This window comes from Elgaria multicarinata, chromosome 5, assembly GCF_023053635.1.
Source record: "Elgaria multicarinata webbii isolate HBS135686 ecotype San Diego chromosome 5, rElgMul1.1.pri, whole genome shotgun sequence".
NCBI lineage: Eukaryota > Metazoa > Chordata > Lepidosauria > Squamata > Anguidae > Elgaria > Elgaria multicarinata.
Window position 1 is genome coordinate 75033776 of NC_086175.1, and position 14352 is coordinate 75048127.

A 14352-nucleotide genomic window follows, 5' to 3' on the forward strand; every position below is an offset into this window, starting at 1 on the left:
GATAAAAAAAAATTGGAAGCAGAAACATGGAGTCAAATAAGATACAGCTCCCAAACAACTTTGTCTCGCAGCCTCCAGAGCAGAACTGAGGCTATATAGAATAGCTCTGAATACTCCCCCCTCCACCCCAATTTCCCGGCAAGGAGTGCATCTGGCCGGAGGTCTAGCATTGCTTTTGACATGCTGTTGTCTCTTGGTGCGCTGTGCAACACTAGGTCCTCTGGGTCAGTATCTGGATTACTTCCTAGGTCTGGGAATGCAAAAGCACAGTCCTCTAAATCTGGGTGTGGATCCCTGGTCAAGGTGGAAATCAATGGAAAAGGCCTCACTCATATGGTAGTTGTTTTACACATGTGAATCTATAAGATTACTTCCAATTACTTTGCTTTAAGTAAACAATGGCTTCTGTATCTAAATAAAAGGTATAATTTCTGAAATTTTGTGTGAAATTCTCATTTAAGCTGGCTCTCTATGCTGTTACTTTACTACTGGAAGATAGCTTAGCCTACACAGTGAAATGGGATTCTCTGACATTGTTGAGTGTTTACCTATACCTTTCCCCTTAAACTTGCCAAACAATGTTTATTACTTTGAAACTCATTTTGGAAACATTTTAAATGTTATCTTGTGTTCTGTTCAAACATGCATGACACATTTTCTACCATGCTGCTATTAAGTCTTTTATGGTCCATGCTTTATAGTGAAATTCTTAAATTCCTTCAGCTAATGCTAAAATGAATTACTTCTTTTATAGGAACCAATCTTTGCACTTGCATCTTAAACATTATGGAGTGAACTGTGATGACTGGTTGTTGCGTCTCATGTGTGGAGGAGTAGAGATTAGAACAATTTATGCAGCTCACAAACAGGCGAAGGCTTGTATTATTTCACGACTAAGCTGCGAACGAGCTGGGACCAGATTTAATGTTCGAGGAACAAATGATGATGGCCATGTGGCTAATTTTGTTGAAACTGAACAGGTATGATAAGTGCACTTTATTGCTCATTTGTATTAATCAGCTGCGTGCCATGGCTTAAATGTTCAAAATGGCCACTGTCAGGTGCTGCAACCTACTGTGGCTGGGTTTGCACAACATAACAGCCTACACTCAAAGTTGTGTCAAACCATGGGTTGTGTGGGTTGTTGTTGAAATGTGGATTGAGAAGTATGGGCTGTTCATGGTTAACAAACCATGGGTTGTTAGTGTGGCTGGGTTCACACAACCCATCAACCCTCAGTTCAACAAGAACCCATGCTCAACTTCAAGTGTGGGTTGTTGTGTTGCGTGGACTCAGTCAATAATCCCATTCTCAATAAAATCATTAACTTTTGATAGTTTAAAATTTTTGTATATTTGTTTTTAATGTTCACTATTTTTAACCTTTGTAAACCGTCCAGAGAGCTTTGGCTATGGGGTGGTATATGAATGTAATAAATATAAATTCATGGCAAGTGATGTTCCATCCAAACAGTAATCCTAGCCTCCTTGAATTATTTGCAATTAATAAATGGTGAAATGCCAGGTGTCAAAATATGCTTAATTCATCTTGCATGGAGATTAAATCTTACTGAATCACATTTTCTTGTGTACACTGCCAGCTTGTTCTAGAGAGCCACTTACTTTCTGTTAACAGGTACCCTACCCCTTGTTGCTCTACCTCCCACGGTTTTTAGATTAGATTTCATCATTAGTTTTCATCCAATAGCAGTCAATAAGGATATTTGATTGATCATTCCTTATTTATATTAATTCATCCAGCAGTTGATCAGCTGGATCAGGCAAATCTCAAAGTCTATACTTGTATCCAGGGAGTTCATTTATCACTTGATTCCTACTTGGCGTTATCCATCTTCATATCCACCTAGCACTAGAGTCAATCACTATGTATCTTCCAGCCTGTAAGAAAAAATAGTCAGATGAAAAGAAACCTTGGCACCTGCCTTTCTTTATTGGATGATCTCACTAGAGGGCTAGTGTCCTCAGCATGATCCTTTTGTGTGTGCTATCGGTGGAGCCACCAGCTCCAAATGGATGAAAATGATTTCTCCTCAGAAAGAGTCACTTCACCTGCAATCTGGGTGGAACTTAGCCCTTCTGGTTCCTCTTCACTCCCCCTTGCCGGTGAGGGGGGTGATGTAGCTTCTACTAGTGTACCTTGACTGATTTTCACTCACATTACCCACCACTGCCTCATTTTCCCTAATTCCGTTCTTCCACCGTAGCTGCACCCCACATCCCAGGCCTTTCCTGGTGGTGCTCTGAACCTGAGGACAAGCTGCATAAAAGAGGAAGTGGTGGGGAACCCTCTTTGCACTTGCACAGCACTGGATGTAACAATTTGTGTGTGTGTGTGTGCGCGCGCGTTTGTTTGTATATACATGCACGCATGCTCTAACTTATTACAGTGATGGCAAACCGTATGATGTAAGGTAGCCTTCTCCGACCTGGGCACCTCTAGATGTGTTGAATTACAACTCCCATCATTTCCTCCCAGCCAACAGGCACATACTGGTTGGGGATAATCAGGGTTGCAGTTCAACAAATCTGGAGGGTGCCAGGTTGGAGAAAGCTCCTGTAAGTAGCAATTGAATTTATTATTTTATTATTTACAACATTTATATACTATTAAATTATCTAACACAGATTCCAGAGTGGTGAACATAGGTATAAACAGTAAAAGAAAGAAGATTAAAAAGCAAATGAAAATTGTTCAATTTAAAAACAAAGGAGCCAGAAAAACAGTGGCTAGTCAGTTGGGAAAGGCTTCTGGAAACAGAGATGTTTTCAGGAGGCGCCAGAAGCAGCCTAGTGTTGGCGTCTGCCTGACCTCCAGGGGCAGAGAGTTCCACAGAGAAGGGGCCACTACACTAGATCAGGCCATAGGTCCACGTGGAGCCACCAGGAGCATGCTCTTTGACGACCTCAGTTATTAGGCAGGTTGGTAAGGGAGAAGGCGCTCTCAGATATTCTGGTCCCAAGTTGTTTAGGGCTTTGTACACTAGTACCAAAACTTTAAACCTGGCCTGGTAGCCAGTGCAATTCCCTGAGTAAAGGAGTTATATGCTGAACAGAGGCAGCTCCTGACAACAGCCAAGCTGCTGCATTCCGCACTAGCTCCAGCTTCCGGAGCAGTCTTAAGGGCAGCCCCACATAGAGTGCATTGCAGTAATCCAGTCCCCATACCACTGCGGCCAAGCTATCCCTGTCCAGGAGAGGCCATAGCTGGTGAACCAGCCAAAGCTGGTAAAAGGCATTCCGAGCTGCCTCAGCCACTTGGGCCTCCAGCGACAATGATGGATCTAGGAGTACCCACAAAGTACGAGCCTGATATTTCAGAGGGAAATCTAATATTTCTGAAATGTATTAATACATAAATTATGTAGTTGTAATACAATCTGAGGTGCCTTTTAGTGCAATCACCATTAAATTTTGTAGCAAAGTTTCTTTTTTAGCTTTACGTGTTATTGTATCTACTTAATCTTATGAGTAACTTTTAAATATGCAGGAACATGGCTTGGAAGGATTTGTAAAAAGTAGATGTGCACATGGCATCGCTTAAAGACAGCTAATACAATAAATATTATTCCTCCAACAGGTGATATTCCTAGATGAATGTGTGTCGTCATTTATACAAATCCGTGGATCTGTTCCTTTATTTTGGGAGCAACCAGGTTTACAAGTATGAGGATTATAACTTTTCTACTGTATTTTGTCACATTAGCTGAAATATTCTATCTGCTTACTCAAGAATTAAGTCTCACTTATTTCCAGAGAACAGATTACTATGTATTTGAAGAATACATAGGAGTTTTAAGAAAGCATTATTGTTCAAATTGAAAGTGTCATTTGAGTTGGAGATAAAGTTGCTACGAGCCTCTTTCCTCCCCGCCTGCAGTGATTTTAAACTTTATGTTAGAGTTCTTAAATTACTCTGTATTGTAGAATTTGTTTTATCTGTACTTTGATTAAAGTCTTACCTAAATATTATAATACTGAAAAATGGAACCTCTAAATAGAATTGAGGATAATAATAATAATAATGTCAACGGTGGGGTAATAATCAACTTGACAGTTGTTTATCTACGGGTACTCCCACACAACATGATAATCAACCATGGTGTGGGTTAGGATCAGCGTTGAGTTGTCTATTAGTCCACACTGAGTTGACTCACTCATCGCACACCCTTTCTCCCCCTTCAGTCCTCCCGCCAGTATTCCATCAGCCATTGCTGCCAAAAATCTATCCTGCCAGATGGACTAGGGCGGCAGCCACTGCTTTGAACGCTCTTACCTTGCGACTCTGTGACTGACGAAATAACGAGCCGGGGAAATAACCAATAGTGCCCTCCATGTAATACAATAACCAATGGTGGTTTAAACAGCCAACTCTGCACGGTGTTGGTTATTTATGTTGATTATTTTGGACAAATAACCAACCGTTGGTTAAAAAACGGTTGGTTAACATTGGTTAAGTAACCAAAGTAACCGTTGGTTACTTCCACACAACACGATAACCCATGGTGGGTTAAATAACCAACCATCAGCTATTAAACCCACCATGGGTTATCGTGTTGTCTGAATCCAGTCTAAAAAACACAGGGGAAGCCATGTGCTATTACACTAAAAATAGTGTGAGGCATACATGCACAAGAGAACTTATAGTTAATAACCAAATCAGGGTTCTTTAGAAAATAGAAAATATTTTAATATTTCCTTTTGGTTCCCTCCATCCTCTCTCTGCTTCCTAACCCTAACTATTTTTAGTCAATTTTAAACTGAGGGCAGGGAATTGCCTCTTCTTCTCTTTTTTACAGTTACTGAACATTGTAGTAATTTGAGGGCTTTATAAATAAAATATGATATCCGAAAGGTTGGATGCACACAAGGAATGTATGCAAAGAAACACTAACTCAGTCTTTCTTTTGTCTCAGGTTGGATCTCATCGTGTCAGAATGTCAAGAGGATTTGAAGCAAACGCACCAGCCTTTGACAGGTAAAAATCCTTTTTTTTTCTAACAAAAGCTATTCATTTTGAGTACAGTAGTAGTATATTTCTTTGGGGTTCTTAAGCTTGTGAGTAGTCCAGTGGGAGTTGAATGAAGTAATACAAACATGTGTATAGATGAAGTAAGGTAACATTTTTTAACACGGAAATTTGAGAAGGCTTAAAATTAAATTCTGTAAAGGTTAAAAACAATAATTGCCTCGTGTGAGTTTTTTTCTGAGTGTTTGGCTTCATGTGTATTAGGAGTGTATTTTATGTCAGATGTCAGATGACTCCAGTTTAAATGTCACAGTTCTGTTGTTGTGCTGGTTTCATTTTTTCTCACTTAGATGTAGCTACAAAAATCAGCTCTCCATTTTGTTGCTCCTCTAGTTTGTCAATATGAATGCTTAAGAAGATGTGCATGTCTCATTTAGAGGTCTTAAAGATGCTAGCCATTTTCTAGCCTCGAGAATATCTGTTTTTTGCTCCCTACAGACATTTTCGTACCCTTAAAAATATATATGGCAAGCAAATAATTGTGAATCTTCTTGGGTCAAAAGAAGGAGAGCATATGCTTAGTAAAGCCTTTCAGGTAAGAGTATTATAAATGTTACTACTTCATTGAATTTGCCATTATACCAGCATTAAATGTTAAAGAGAACAAAACAGGCACAGCTACATTTTATATTTTTAAAAGAACAGTACAGAACCTTCAGGAAGGATTAATCAAAGGTTTGTTTGATAAGTATTACTCACATATAAGGCAGAAGTGTAATTTGTAGAAGAAACCATTCGCCATGATTTCACACAATCACAGCCAAGTGTGACAGGATCAAGTCTGCATAGTTGGGTGGTTTGTACAAACAAATGAACTGCTGTGGCTTGTTTAAGCCACAGTGACTGCAGCAAGTGCAGGGACATGTAGGTGGCCATTGTGGATATTCAAGCTGTAGCTTGTTATGTCGTCAGAACCTGGATGGCACAGGTTGTTTGAGGCTTAATCAATGCTCACATAACCCATGGCTTGATATAGGTTTATGTGAGGGTTGTTTCAATCAAGCCCTTGTAAAAATTGAACAGCTGTAAAAAATACAAATATGACTCCAGCATATATAACCTCTCCCTAATATCAACAAGTAGGAGGTGCCATACAGAATTATAAGCCAGTAAGAGAAGTGCAATGTAAATTTAGTAAAATTCATTATTAATAACATACAAAAATGTATCATGCTAATGAAAATATAGATTTTGTAGAGGAAAATCAAGCTTTATAAATGGTAAATCGTAGCATCAGTAGCAGTATATCAGTAATCCCATTAAGATTGTGCTCTGACTTTCGTAAATTGTTTGACAAGATACTCAAGCAAAGGTTTAATACAGAATGTGCTTTTGTGTACTAACTCATTAAGGACTATTTCAGATGTGATGAATTGCTGCAAGCATAGCAGTTTGTCTAGAAATTATTGTTGTTGTTGTTATTATTATTATTATTATTATTATTATTATTATTATTAAGTATTAAAATAATTAGTAAAGACAATTTTGTCAAAATTCATTGGTGGTATCACAGTTTGGAACTACCAAAGTCATATTACGTTACTTTTTCCGGTTTGCTGCTAATGCCTATTCGTTTTCCCTTTCTTCCACCAATCTCATCAGAGCCATTTGAAAGCATCTGAACATGCTGATGACATCAAAATGGTGAACTTTGACTATCATCAAATGGTCAAAGGTGGAAAGGCAGAAAAGCTACACAGCATTCTTAAACCACAGATCCAGAAATTCTTAGAATGTGGATTTTTTTACTTTGATGGAAAGGAAGTTCAGAGGTTTGGATACTTAGTTTCTGTTACTTTGCAGAAAAGAAGATGCTTCCGTTTTAGTCTTTTTAAAAGTGCAAATAAATAAATAAATCTGAAAAGGTGGATTGCTTTAAAAACAACAACCAAAAAACAAAACAAGACTAATTATCCAAGAACAAAATGAGTGAAATGCGGTACATAAGACACTACTGATCCTGTGCATGCCCTGCCAGTACAAATGTTTTGTCTCTAATTTGAATTTATGTACACACTTTCTGCTTTGACTAAAATTTCCTTTCACCTAGATGTTTTCCCTTAAAAATCACTGCAGAGTTGAGGTGGGCTCTCTCGCTCTCAATGTACCTAATGTGGTGTGACAGAGCCTTTTCCTAGTTCTGGAAGATGAATGGTAAAACTGAGGGGAGATCATCCCAGTCTCTCACTTTCAGAGACATTTGCGGTGAAGTGGGGGAGGGGGGTAATAGTGATGATACTTCTGTTTTTCTTGACTAAAATCTATGTTTTAAGTCCTTGCTGTTGTGTGCAGAGTTTTCAATTTTCCTCTTTCTGTTGTACAGATCTCAAAGTGGTACTATAAGAACAAACTGCTTGGACTGTCTGGATAGAACAAACAGTGTACAGGCTTTTGTTGGCTTAGAGGTAGGAATATAATGGCATTGGCCTTGATATGTTTACGGGGAGGGAAGGGGAAAGTGGGTATTGTTACTGCTTGAAATGTTGAATAATACCTGAAATATTAATATGTTTTATGAGAAGATAAAATGATTAATCATGATGGCAACCCATATTCTTTTGTGGGAATCCCTACAACTTTCTGTGCCAGCTTTCCTAATCCAGGATGGACAACTTGTGGCCCTCCAGAATAGTGGCCCTCACAATATTGTGGCCCTCACAATAGCCAATTGTGAGAGCTGTTGGGAATTGTAGGCCAAAACATCTGGTCTGCAATTCCTACCCTTGTCCTAGACATTTTCCTACCTGAGTTTGTTCTTTACCGTTGTGAAGTCATGGCAGAAAACCTCATTTTAATGTTTTGTATTGTAGCTCAGGCTTCCATTTTCAAAGAATGTGTGGTGTAATAGAACTCTATAAAACATCTTAACTTATTGGGAAGTAAATTAACTTTTTTCAAAGTTCACATACCAAATACTGTTTGGATACAAAGGTTTTGTCACAGATTTTCCAGGAAACATGATTAGGCCATTTCTGTTTGTATTCTGCTTAGAAATGGGAAGGATTGCTGAGCCTAAACCAGAACAAAGTCTAAATTTATTTATTTATTTATTACATTTTTATACTGCCCAATAGCCGAAGCTCTCTGGGTGGTTCACCGGCCTGTAGTTGTTAACGTCCTCCGGGTCCAGATTAGGCTTCTTCAGGAGTAGTCTAATTACCACCTCTTTTAAAGAGGCCGGCACCACTCCCTCTTTCAAGGAGGCATTTACAACCTCCTGGACCCAGCTGGCGATCCCCTCCTTAATTGATGTAATGAGCCAAGAGGGTCAAGGGTCAAGCACACAGGTGGTCGACCGGACTTGGCCAAGCACCTTGTCCACATCCTCGGGCCTCAATAACTGAAACTCATCCGATAAAACTGAACTGAACGGCGCTCTGAACGCCTCTACTAGTGGAGCTGCATTAAGTGTGGTGTCCAATTCATGACGAATCTGAGTGACTTTATCTTCAAAGTGCCGTGCAAACTCATCACAGTGTGCTACCGAGGGTTCCACCATCTCTCGCCCTGGCCCAGAGTGTAACAGGCCGCGAACCACCCGGAAAAGCTCCGCCAGACGACACTGAGAAGATGCAATGCTGGTGGAAAAGAACTGTCTCTTTGCCACCCTCACCGCCACAGAGTAGGCTCGATAGTGAGCTCTAACCTGTGTTCGATCAGACCCAGCACGAGTTTTCCTCCACCTGCGTTCTAGCCGTCTCCCCTCTTGCTTCATCGCCCTCAGCTCAGGTGTATACCAAGGAGCTGACCGGGCTCTGCTCAGAGGGAGAGGATGCTTGGGAGCGATCGTGTCAACCGCAATAGTATTCCACAGAGCGACATGGGCTTCGACAGGAGCACCGGCCTTATCAACAGGAAAATCCCCCAGAGCCCTCTGGAATCCATCGGAGTCCATTAGCCTCCAGGGGCGGACCATTTTAATAGGCCCCCCTACCCTTGCAGAGGGGGAAGGCCGCCGAGAGTCTAAACCTCAATAGGAAGTGATCTGACCATGACAAGGGGGTAGATGTTAGTTCCCCCACTTCCAGATCACCATCCTCCTGTCCAGTCGAGAAAACCAGATCAAGCGTGTGTCCTTTTACATGCGTTGGTCCAGTGACATGTTGAGACAGCCCCATGGTTGTCATGGCAGCCATGAAGTCCTGAGCTGCTCCGGATACAGCGGCCTCGGCCTGGAAGTAGAGATCCCCCAGAACCACCATCCTGGGGGTCCTCAACACCAGGTCCGAGACAACCTCCGTCAGCTCAGGCAGGGAGACTGTTGGGCAGCGGGGTGGACGGTACACCAGCAGAATCCCTAAATGCATTGTAATTAATCCAACCTTCTCCCCTTTCTTTCTGGAAAGGCTCCTGAACCAAAGATCATTGGCAGACACTGATAGACTCTAAAATCTGCATTTGTATATCCCTCCAAACTGACTCAGCTCATGCTAAGTAGGCACTGTAGAAATCATCTGGAAGATGCCTCATCAGATCATCTCAGGCCATCTCTCCTTGCGACAGGAGGTGGGATTAATCCACCACCACTCCAGCAGGCATGTTGCCTCCCCTGTCATTGGAGGCGATGCATCCGTTGGTTCTCACTGCGGCCGGTGTGGAGGGACAGGCAATGGCGGCGCTGTGGGCACTGATGCATCATTCACCAGTGGAAGCCTCTCGTCACGGTGGAAGCCTCTTGGCCGCGGCAGGTGTTCCTTGGCATGCACCTGCCACAGAAGGAGAAAGCTCCAGAGCGGTCTCCTCATGTGTCATGTGACAAGAGGCATCCACCGGCGGAGACAACATCAGCACTGAGAGAACTGCTCTGATGAGAGGGCATCAGTTGCCTCGGCAGCACCTCTTCCATTCCCATTTAGTTTTGATCCAGAGAGCAGGGAGAGCTGTGATGGTTCGCTCTCCCTGCTCTCTGGATCGAAAGTAAATGGAGATGGAAGAGGCACCACTGAGACAACTGATGCCCTCTCAGCAGAGCAGTTCTCTTGGCGCTGATGCAGCCTTCGACCTTGTCTCCATAGCAACAAGGACAGTTGCGGCTATAACAACGCTGCCCACTGCTCTGTTGCTATGGAAATGACGGTGATGGAGGGGCGGGGGGGGCACGCAAGGATCCATCCTTTAGCTGTGGCAAGGACAACAGATACTTGTGTGTCCCCTCCCCATTCGGCAGAACAGAATCCTTTGTTGTGGCTGGAGGGATTCTAGCACGAACAATTCCCCTACATCCCTCCTGCTGCAGCAAAGGATTCCCTTTCTGTTCTGCTGAATGGGGAGGGGATGTGCAAGAATCTGTCGTACTTGTCACAGCTGAACAATGGATCCTTGCACTTCCCCGACATCGGCAGATGGATTTCTCCTGTGGCTGGATGTTGCATGTCCAGCCGCGGGAGACATTCTTTGCCCCTACCACACCCCGTGATCTATTGGGGGATCGACATTGTGGCGGAACCCGAAACCCCGAGTTCCTGTGTGGTTCACTGAGTGGTGGTCAAAGACTCTCAAGACACAATTTCTCTCTCCTTAGAAGGTTTATTACGAGCAGCGCTGCAAGGTGGCAGTCTGAGGAAACTGCCCAATAATTTCAGGAAATGTCAACATATTTATAGAGTCAGTTCCCCTTAGATACCATGGCAGAACTTTCTCACCAATCATAATACAGTTCTGAAAATGCAACAACCAATAAGAAGCTAAGCATTTAGGCATGTACAGAGTATGAGTGCTTCTCTGACTAGAAGATATCACAGTTACAGTAAAACAGCAAAACATCTCTATCTGTTATTTTCTTGGTTATCTTTCCTTGCAGACATCCTCCACCCTCTGACTGCCGGGGTGGACAACGCCTATGTTGTCACATAGTTTCAGCATCAACTTAACTCTAAAAGCAAAAGCAATTGCAGCATTAAAAACAAGGTTTAAAGGAACAGGAAGCCATGAACTTTATGAACTATAGCTAAGGATGATAGGCCATTTTCTCATACCTATGGGCATAGCAAAAGAACCAGCTAAAATTCCGCGACAGATTCCCTCCTGATGGTCGTTGCTTTGCCCATTGCCATAAAACCATTCTCTATCAAAGCTCTAATCTTCACTCTTTTGTTCTTTGCTTAATAATGCAACTGAATACTTTTTTTTTACCTGCTCAAGTCATGGGATGCTTTTGAGACTCTTTGGATTGCAATGCAAGGCAGGGCTTGTATAATAAGAAATAACACACACTCAAATTTCATTTTTACAATTCAGAGAACTATAGAGGTTAAAAACACACAAACAATAGTTGTAATGGCGTTGTCTTAATATCTTCTCTTCACTGAATGTCTCTTAGAGCATCCAGATTTCGTTGGAGGGTTATTATGCCTCGTTAACTCAGAAACTCTTGACTTGAGGTTAAAAGGACAGCTGATCTTGTTGACTGACCAGATGTCGTTCCGTGGAGGGGAGTTCCTGCTCTTCAGCCTCAACTCGCTCTCTCCACTGGACACTTGGTCGCTTAGCATGTGCAGGGGGCTCTCTTGGCTTCCTCCTGGCAGCTTCTTCCTTTAACATCTCAATCAGGTCTGAGTAACTTTCTAGTGCAACTGGATCATCTGGATCATCTGTCTGGCATCCTGGATTTAGCTTTTTCACATGGGCTGCATGTATCCAGGTGTGTGTGGTCAGCAACACAATACAAGGGCCGTCCTAAGTAGGAGCCAACGAATTGGGCTTTTTATGGACTTTTATGAACACTGCATCTCTTGGTTGGAAATGATGACATGGAACATCAGCTGGAAGCAGTTGCTTGTTTCTCGCTTTTCTTTGGAGTTGAACTAATAGTCTGTGTAAGTGTAGAACATAACAGATTATTTCCTCACTGCTCTCAGTGAGGGGAAAAATGGTTTTGGCAGAGACAGTCCAACAGCCATAAGCTTCCCAAATACAATCTCATGTTGTGTGAGTCCATGTTTTCTGTTGGGGCTGTTTCTCAAGTTCATTAACACCAAAGGAATTTCACTTAATTCTTAGTATAGTTTGAATTCACCCTTAAAGGTACGCTAAACCTGGGCACCACTTCTCTTAGTAAGCATTTAATTGTGGATTTTTCTGTTGCATATTATACAGGAAAACTTTCTACCCATCTACTGAAAATGCACACAACAGTCAAACAGTATTTAAATCTTATTGCGTCAGTAAATTCAATAAAGTCAATCTGCAATATTGAAATGGACTATAAACTCACGGGTGTGTGCAGATAGTTTAGGACTATGAAAACTTCAGGCAAGTTACACACTTTTGGCACACTCATTTAGCTTCTAGGTGTATTCTTGGGGCACACCATTGTTTAAGTATGCTAGTGTCTTAACTAAATCTCAAGATGCAATTGGTTTGTCATTATAAAATACCCATACGTTATTTTTCTCATTTTTTTTATCATTATTTTCTTCTTAAGATTCTTTTCTTTAAGTTGCAAGATTCTTTTTCCCAAGTTGGAGTAGTATCCTGGGAAAAGAGTGTTCTCTTTAGTGTTGGATTTGCAAGATTGTTTCAAACAACTTTGCAGCTAAAGGGCTATTTGCTATAGGCCCTCCTGCGGCTGTCATAAAGCCTCTATATTCTTAGACTTGCTCAACTGCATGACAGATTACAAAACAATATTGTATGAATATTTATTGACAAACCTTTTGCTAGGTTCTGGTTAAAGCAATTAATTTTGCGGCTTGTGCACTTCGTGGCAGAGCAAAACTTTCTAATGTGGTATACACTTCCCCTTTTTAAATTTTTATTTTATCAATACTTGAGAAATTACTGTATATCTGGCTACTAGCTCTCCCCAGCTGTTTGCTTTACAAGAGCTATCAGTAAACAGAACTATATCTGGAGCCGGCAATGAAACATTAGTCAAATTCTTGAATTACCACTTCGCAATCATTCAAGGTAGTGCACTGTTTAAGGGTAATTGCTGGTAGTATCTGCTCGTATCGAGTCAATCTCTGATTCGATAGAAATTGTGTAGATTTGGTTAACAACAGGGCTGCGACGGCATGTGGAACTCTAACCCACAAATTTCATCTTAATTTCAAATCAGCTGCTTTTTCTACAAGCAAGGCGGTAGCAGCCACTGCTTGGAGCAAGGTGGAAATCTTTGTGCAGCTGTGTCTAATTGTGCAGAGTAATATGCTATTCGCAAGCCCAGTGCATGAATTTTGGTTAATGAGGTTATTAAGTCTTCTCATCTCTGATTCATTTCCTTTGACCATTTTAGCGGTTCAGGGATTGAATCTTGTAGCTTGTATCAATTTGTATCATGTAGCTTGCTAATAATGAGAAATTTGGTATCATAGCTTTTTTTATTTTTAGGTCTTCTTAGTTGCAATACTGCGTCTATGCACTGTTTAGCTAAACTTCTTAAGGTAGGATTTGAGTCTGGAGCTGTTCTATTTGCAAGGTTAGCAACTTGGTTTCTAATTTTTCTTTTCCTAGTTTTCTTTCTTGGATGTCATCCCAGTATTGGGTGGCGGCCCGTAGAATTTCTTCGGGCGTGGCCTCCCGATACCCGATGACTACAGTCCTAATTTTACCTGAAATTTCACTGATAAGCCCATTTAGAAGCAAATCAGTTATTTGCCAGGCATTTTGTGGATCGCTTGGGTCTAGATTAGAATGCTTTCTAATAGCACACTCTAGATGTGCTTGATAAGCTCTGGGGCTTTCATCTTTAAGTTGTTTTGTGTCTCGAATGGCAGTCATATTTATGCGTTTGCCACAAATTTGTCGAATTGCTTGCCACAATGTTTCTCTTTCCTGTCTCATTCGCTGGAGGTCTGCGTCTGTCAAACCTATTTCTCCTGCTTGGGGATTTGCTGGCCAGGCTGTAAGGGCTTGGTTATTAGGGTTTCTGGCCGCAACTAAAATTCTATCAAAATCATGTTTAGGTATGACCACTCTCAACAGATCTTCAAGATCTAACGCTGTAGGGTTATATAATGTTGCCAAATTTTGAAGCTCTTCAATAAACCTCTCAGGGTCTTCCCTAAGGGCTGGCAATCTCTGTTTGAAATTCCAAATATCAGAGGAACTCCAGGGCTGGTAAGCTCTAATTGGAGCTTGGTTTGGATCAGCAAAATTTGGATAAGTACGCACAGGGAGCAATTTACTGGGAGTGCTTCTAATGTCTTCTAAAGGACCTAAATGTGCAAACAGTGCTTGGTCATTCTGGGGCTGCAGCAAAGGGGCTGAGGCTATCTGGCTGGCTGACAGTCCCAACTTCTGTTTAAGCAGATTCAAGCTATTTTTCTGACTGGCTATTACACTCTCTACTTGCAACCTTGATCT

At 41.6% G+C, this 14352-nt stretch overlaps 1 protein-coding gene across 7 annotated transcripts in view; it reads left to right on the top strand.

Annotated features, from left to right (window-relative positions):
- SYNJ1 (synaptojanin 1) overlaps window positions 1-14352 on the top strand; it is a 68658-nt gene that overhangs the window by 13817 nt on the left and 40489 nt on the right. For all 7 annotated transcript variants that reach the window (XM_063126697.1, XM_063126700.1, XM_063126698.1 and 4 more), the window contains exons 5-10: window positions 755-980; window positions 3598-3681; window positions 4934-4995; window positions 5485-5581; window positions 6649-6818; window positions 7370-7451. In XM_063126697.1, coding sequence (XP_062982767.1) covers window positions 755-980; window positions 3598-3681; window positions 4934-4995; window positions 5485-5581; window positions 6649-6818; window positions 7370-7451 — 721 coding nt within the window. The remainder of the gene's footprint in view (window positions 1-754; window positions 981-3597; window positions 3682-4933; window positions 4996-5484; window positions 5582-6648; window positions 6819-7369; window positions 7452-14352) is intronic.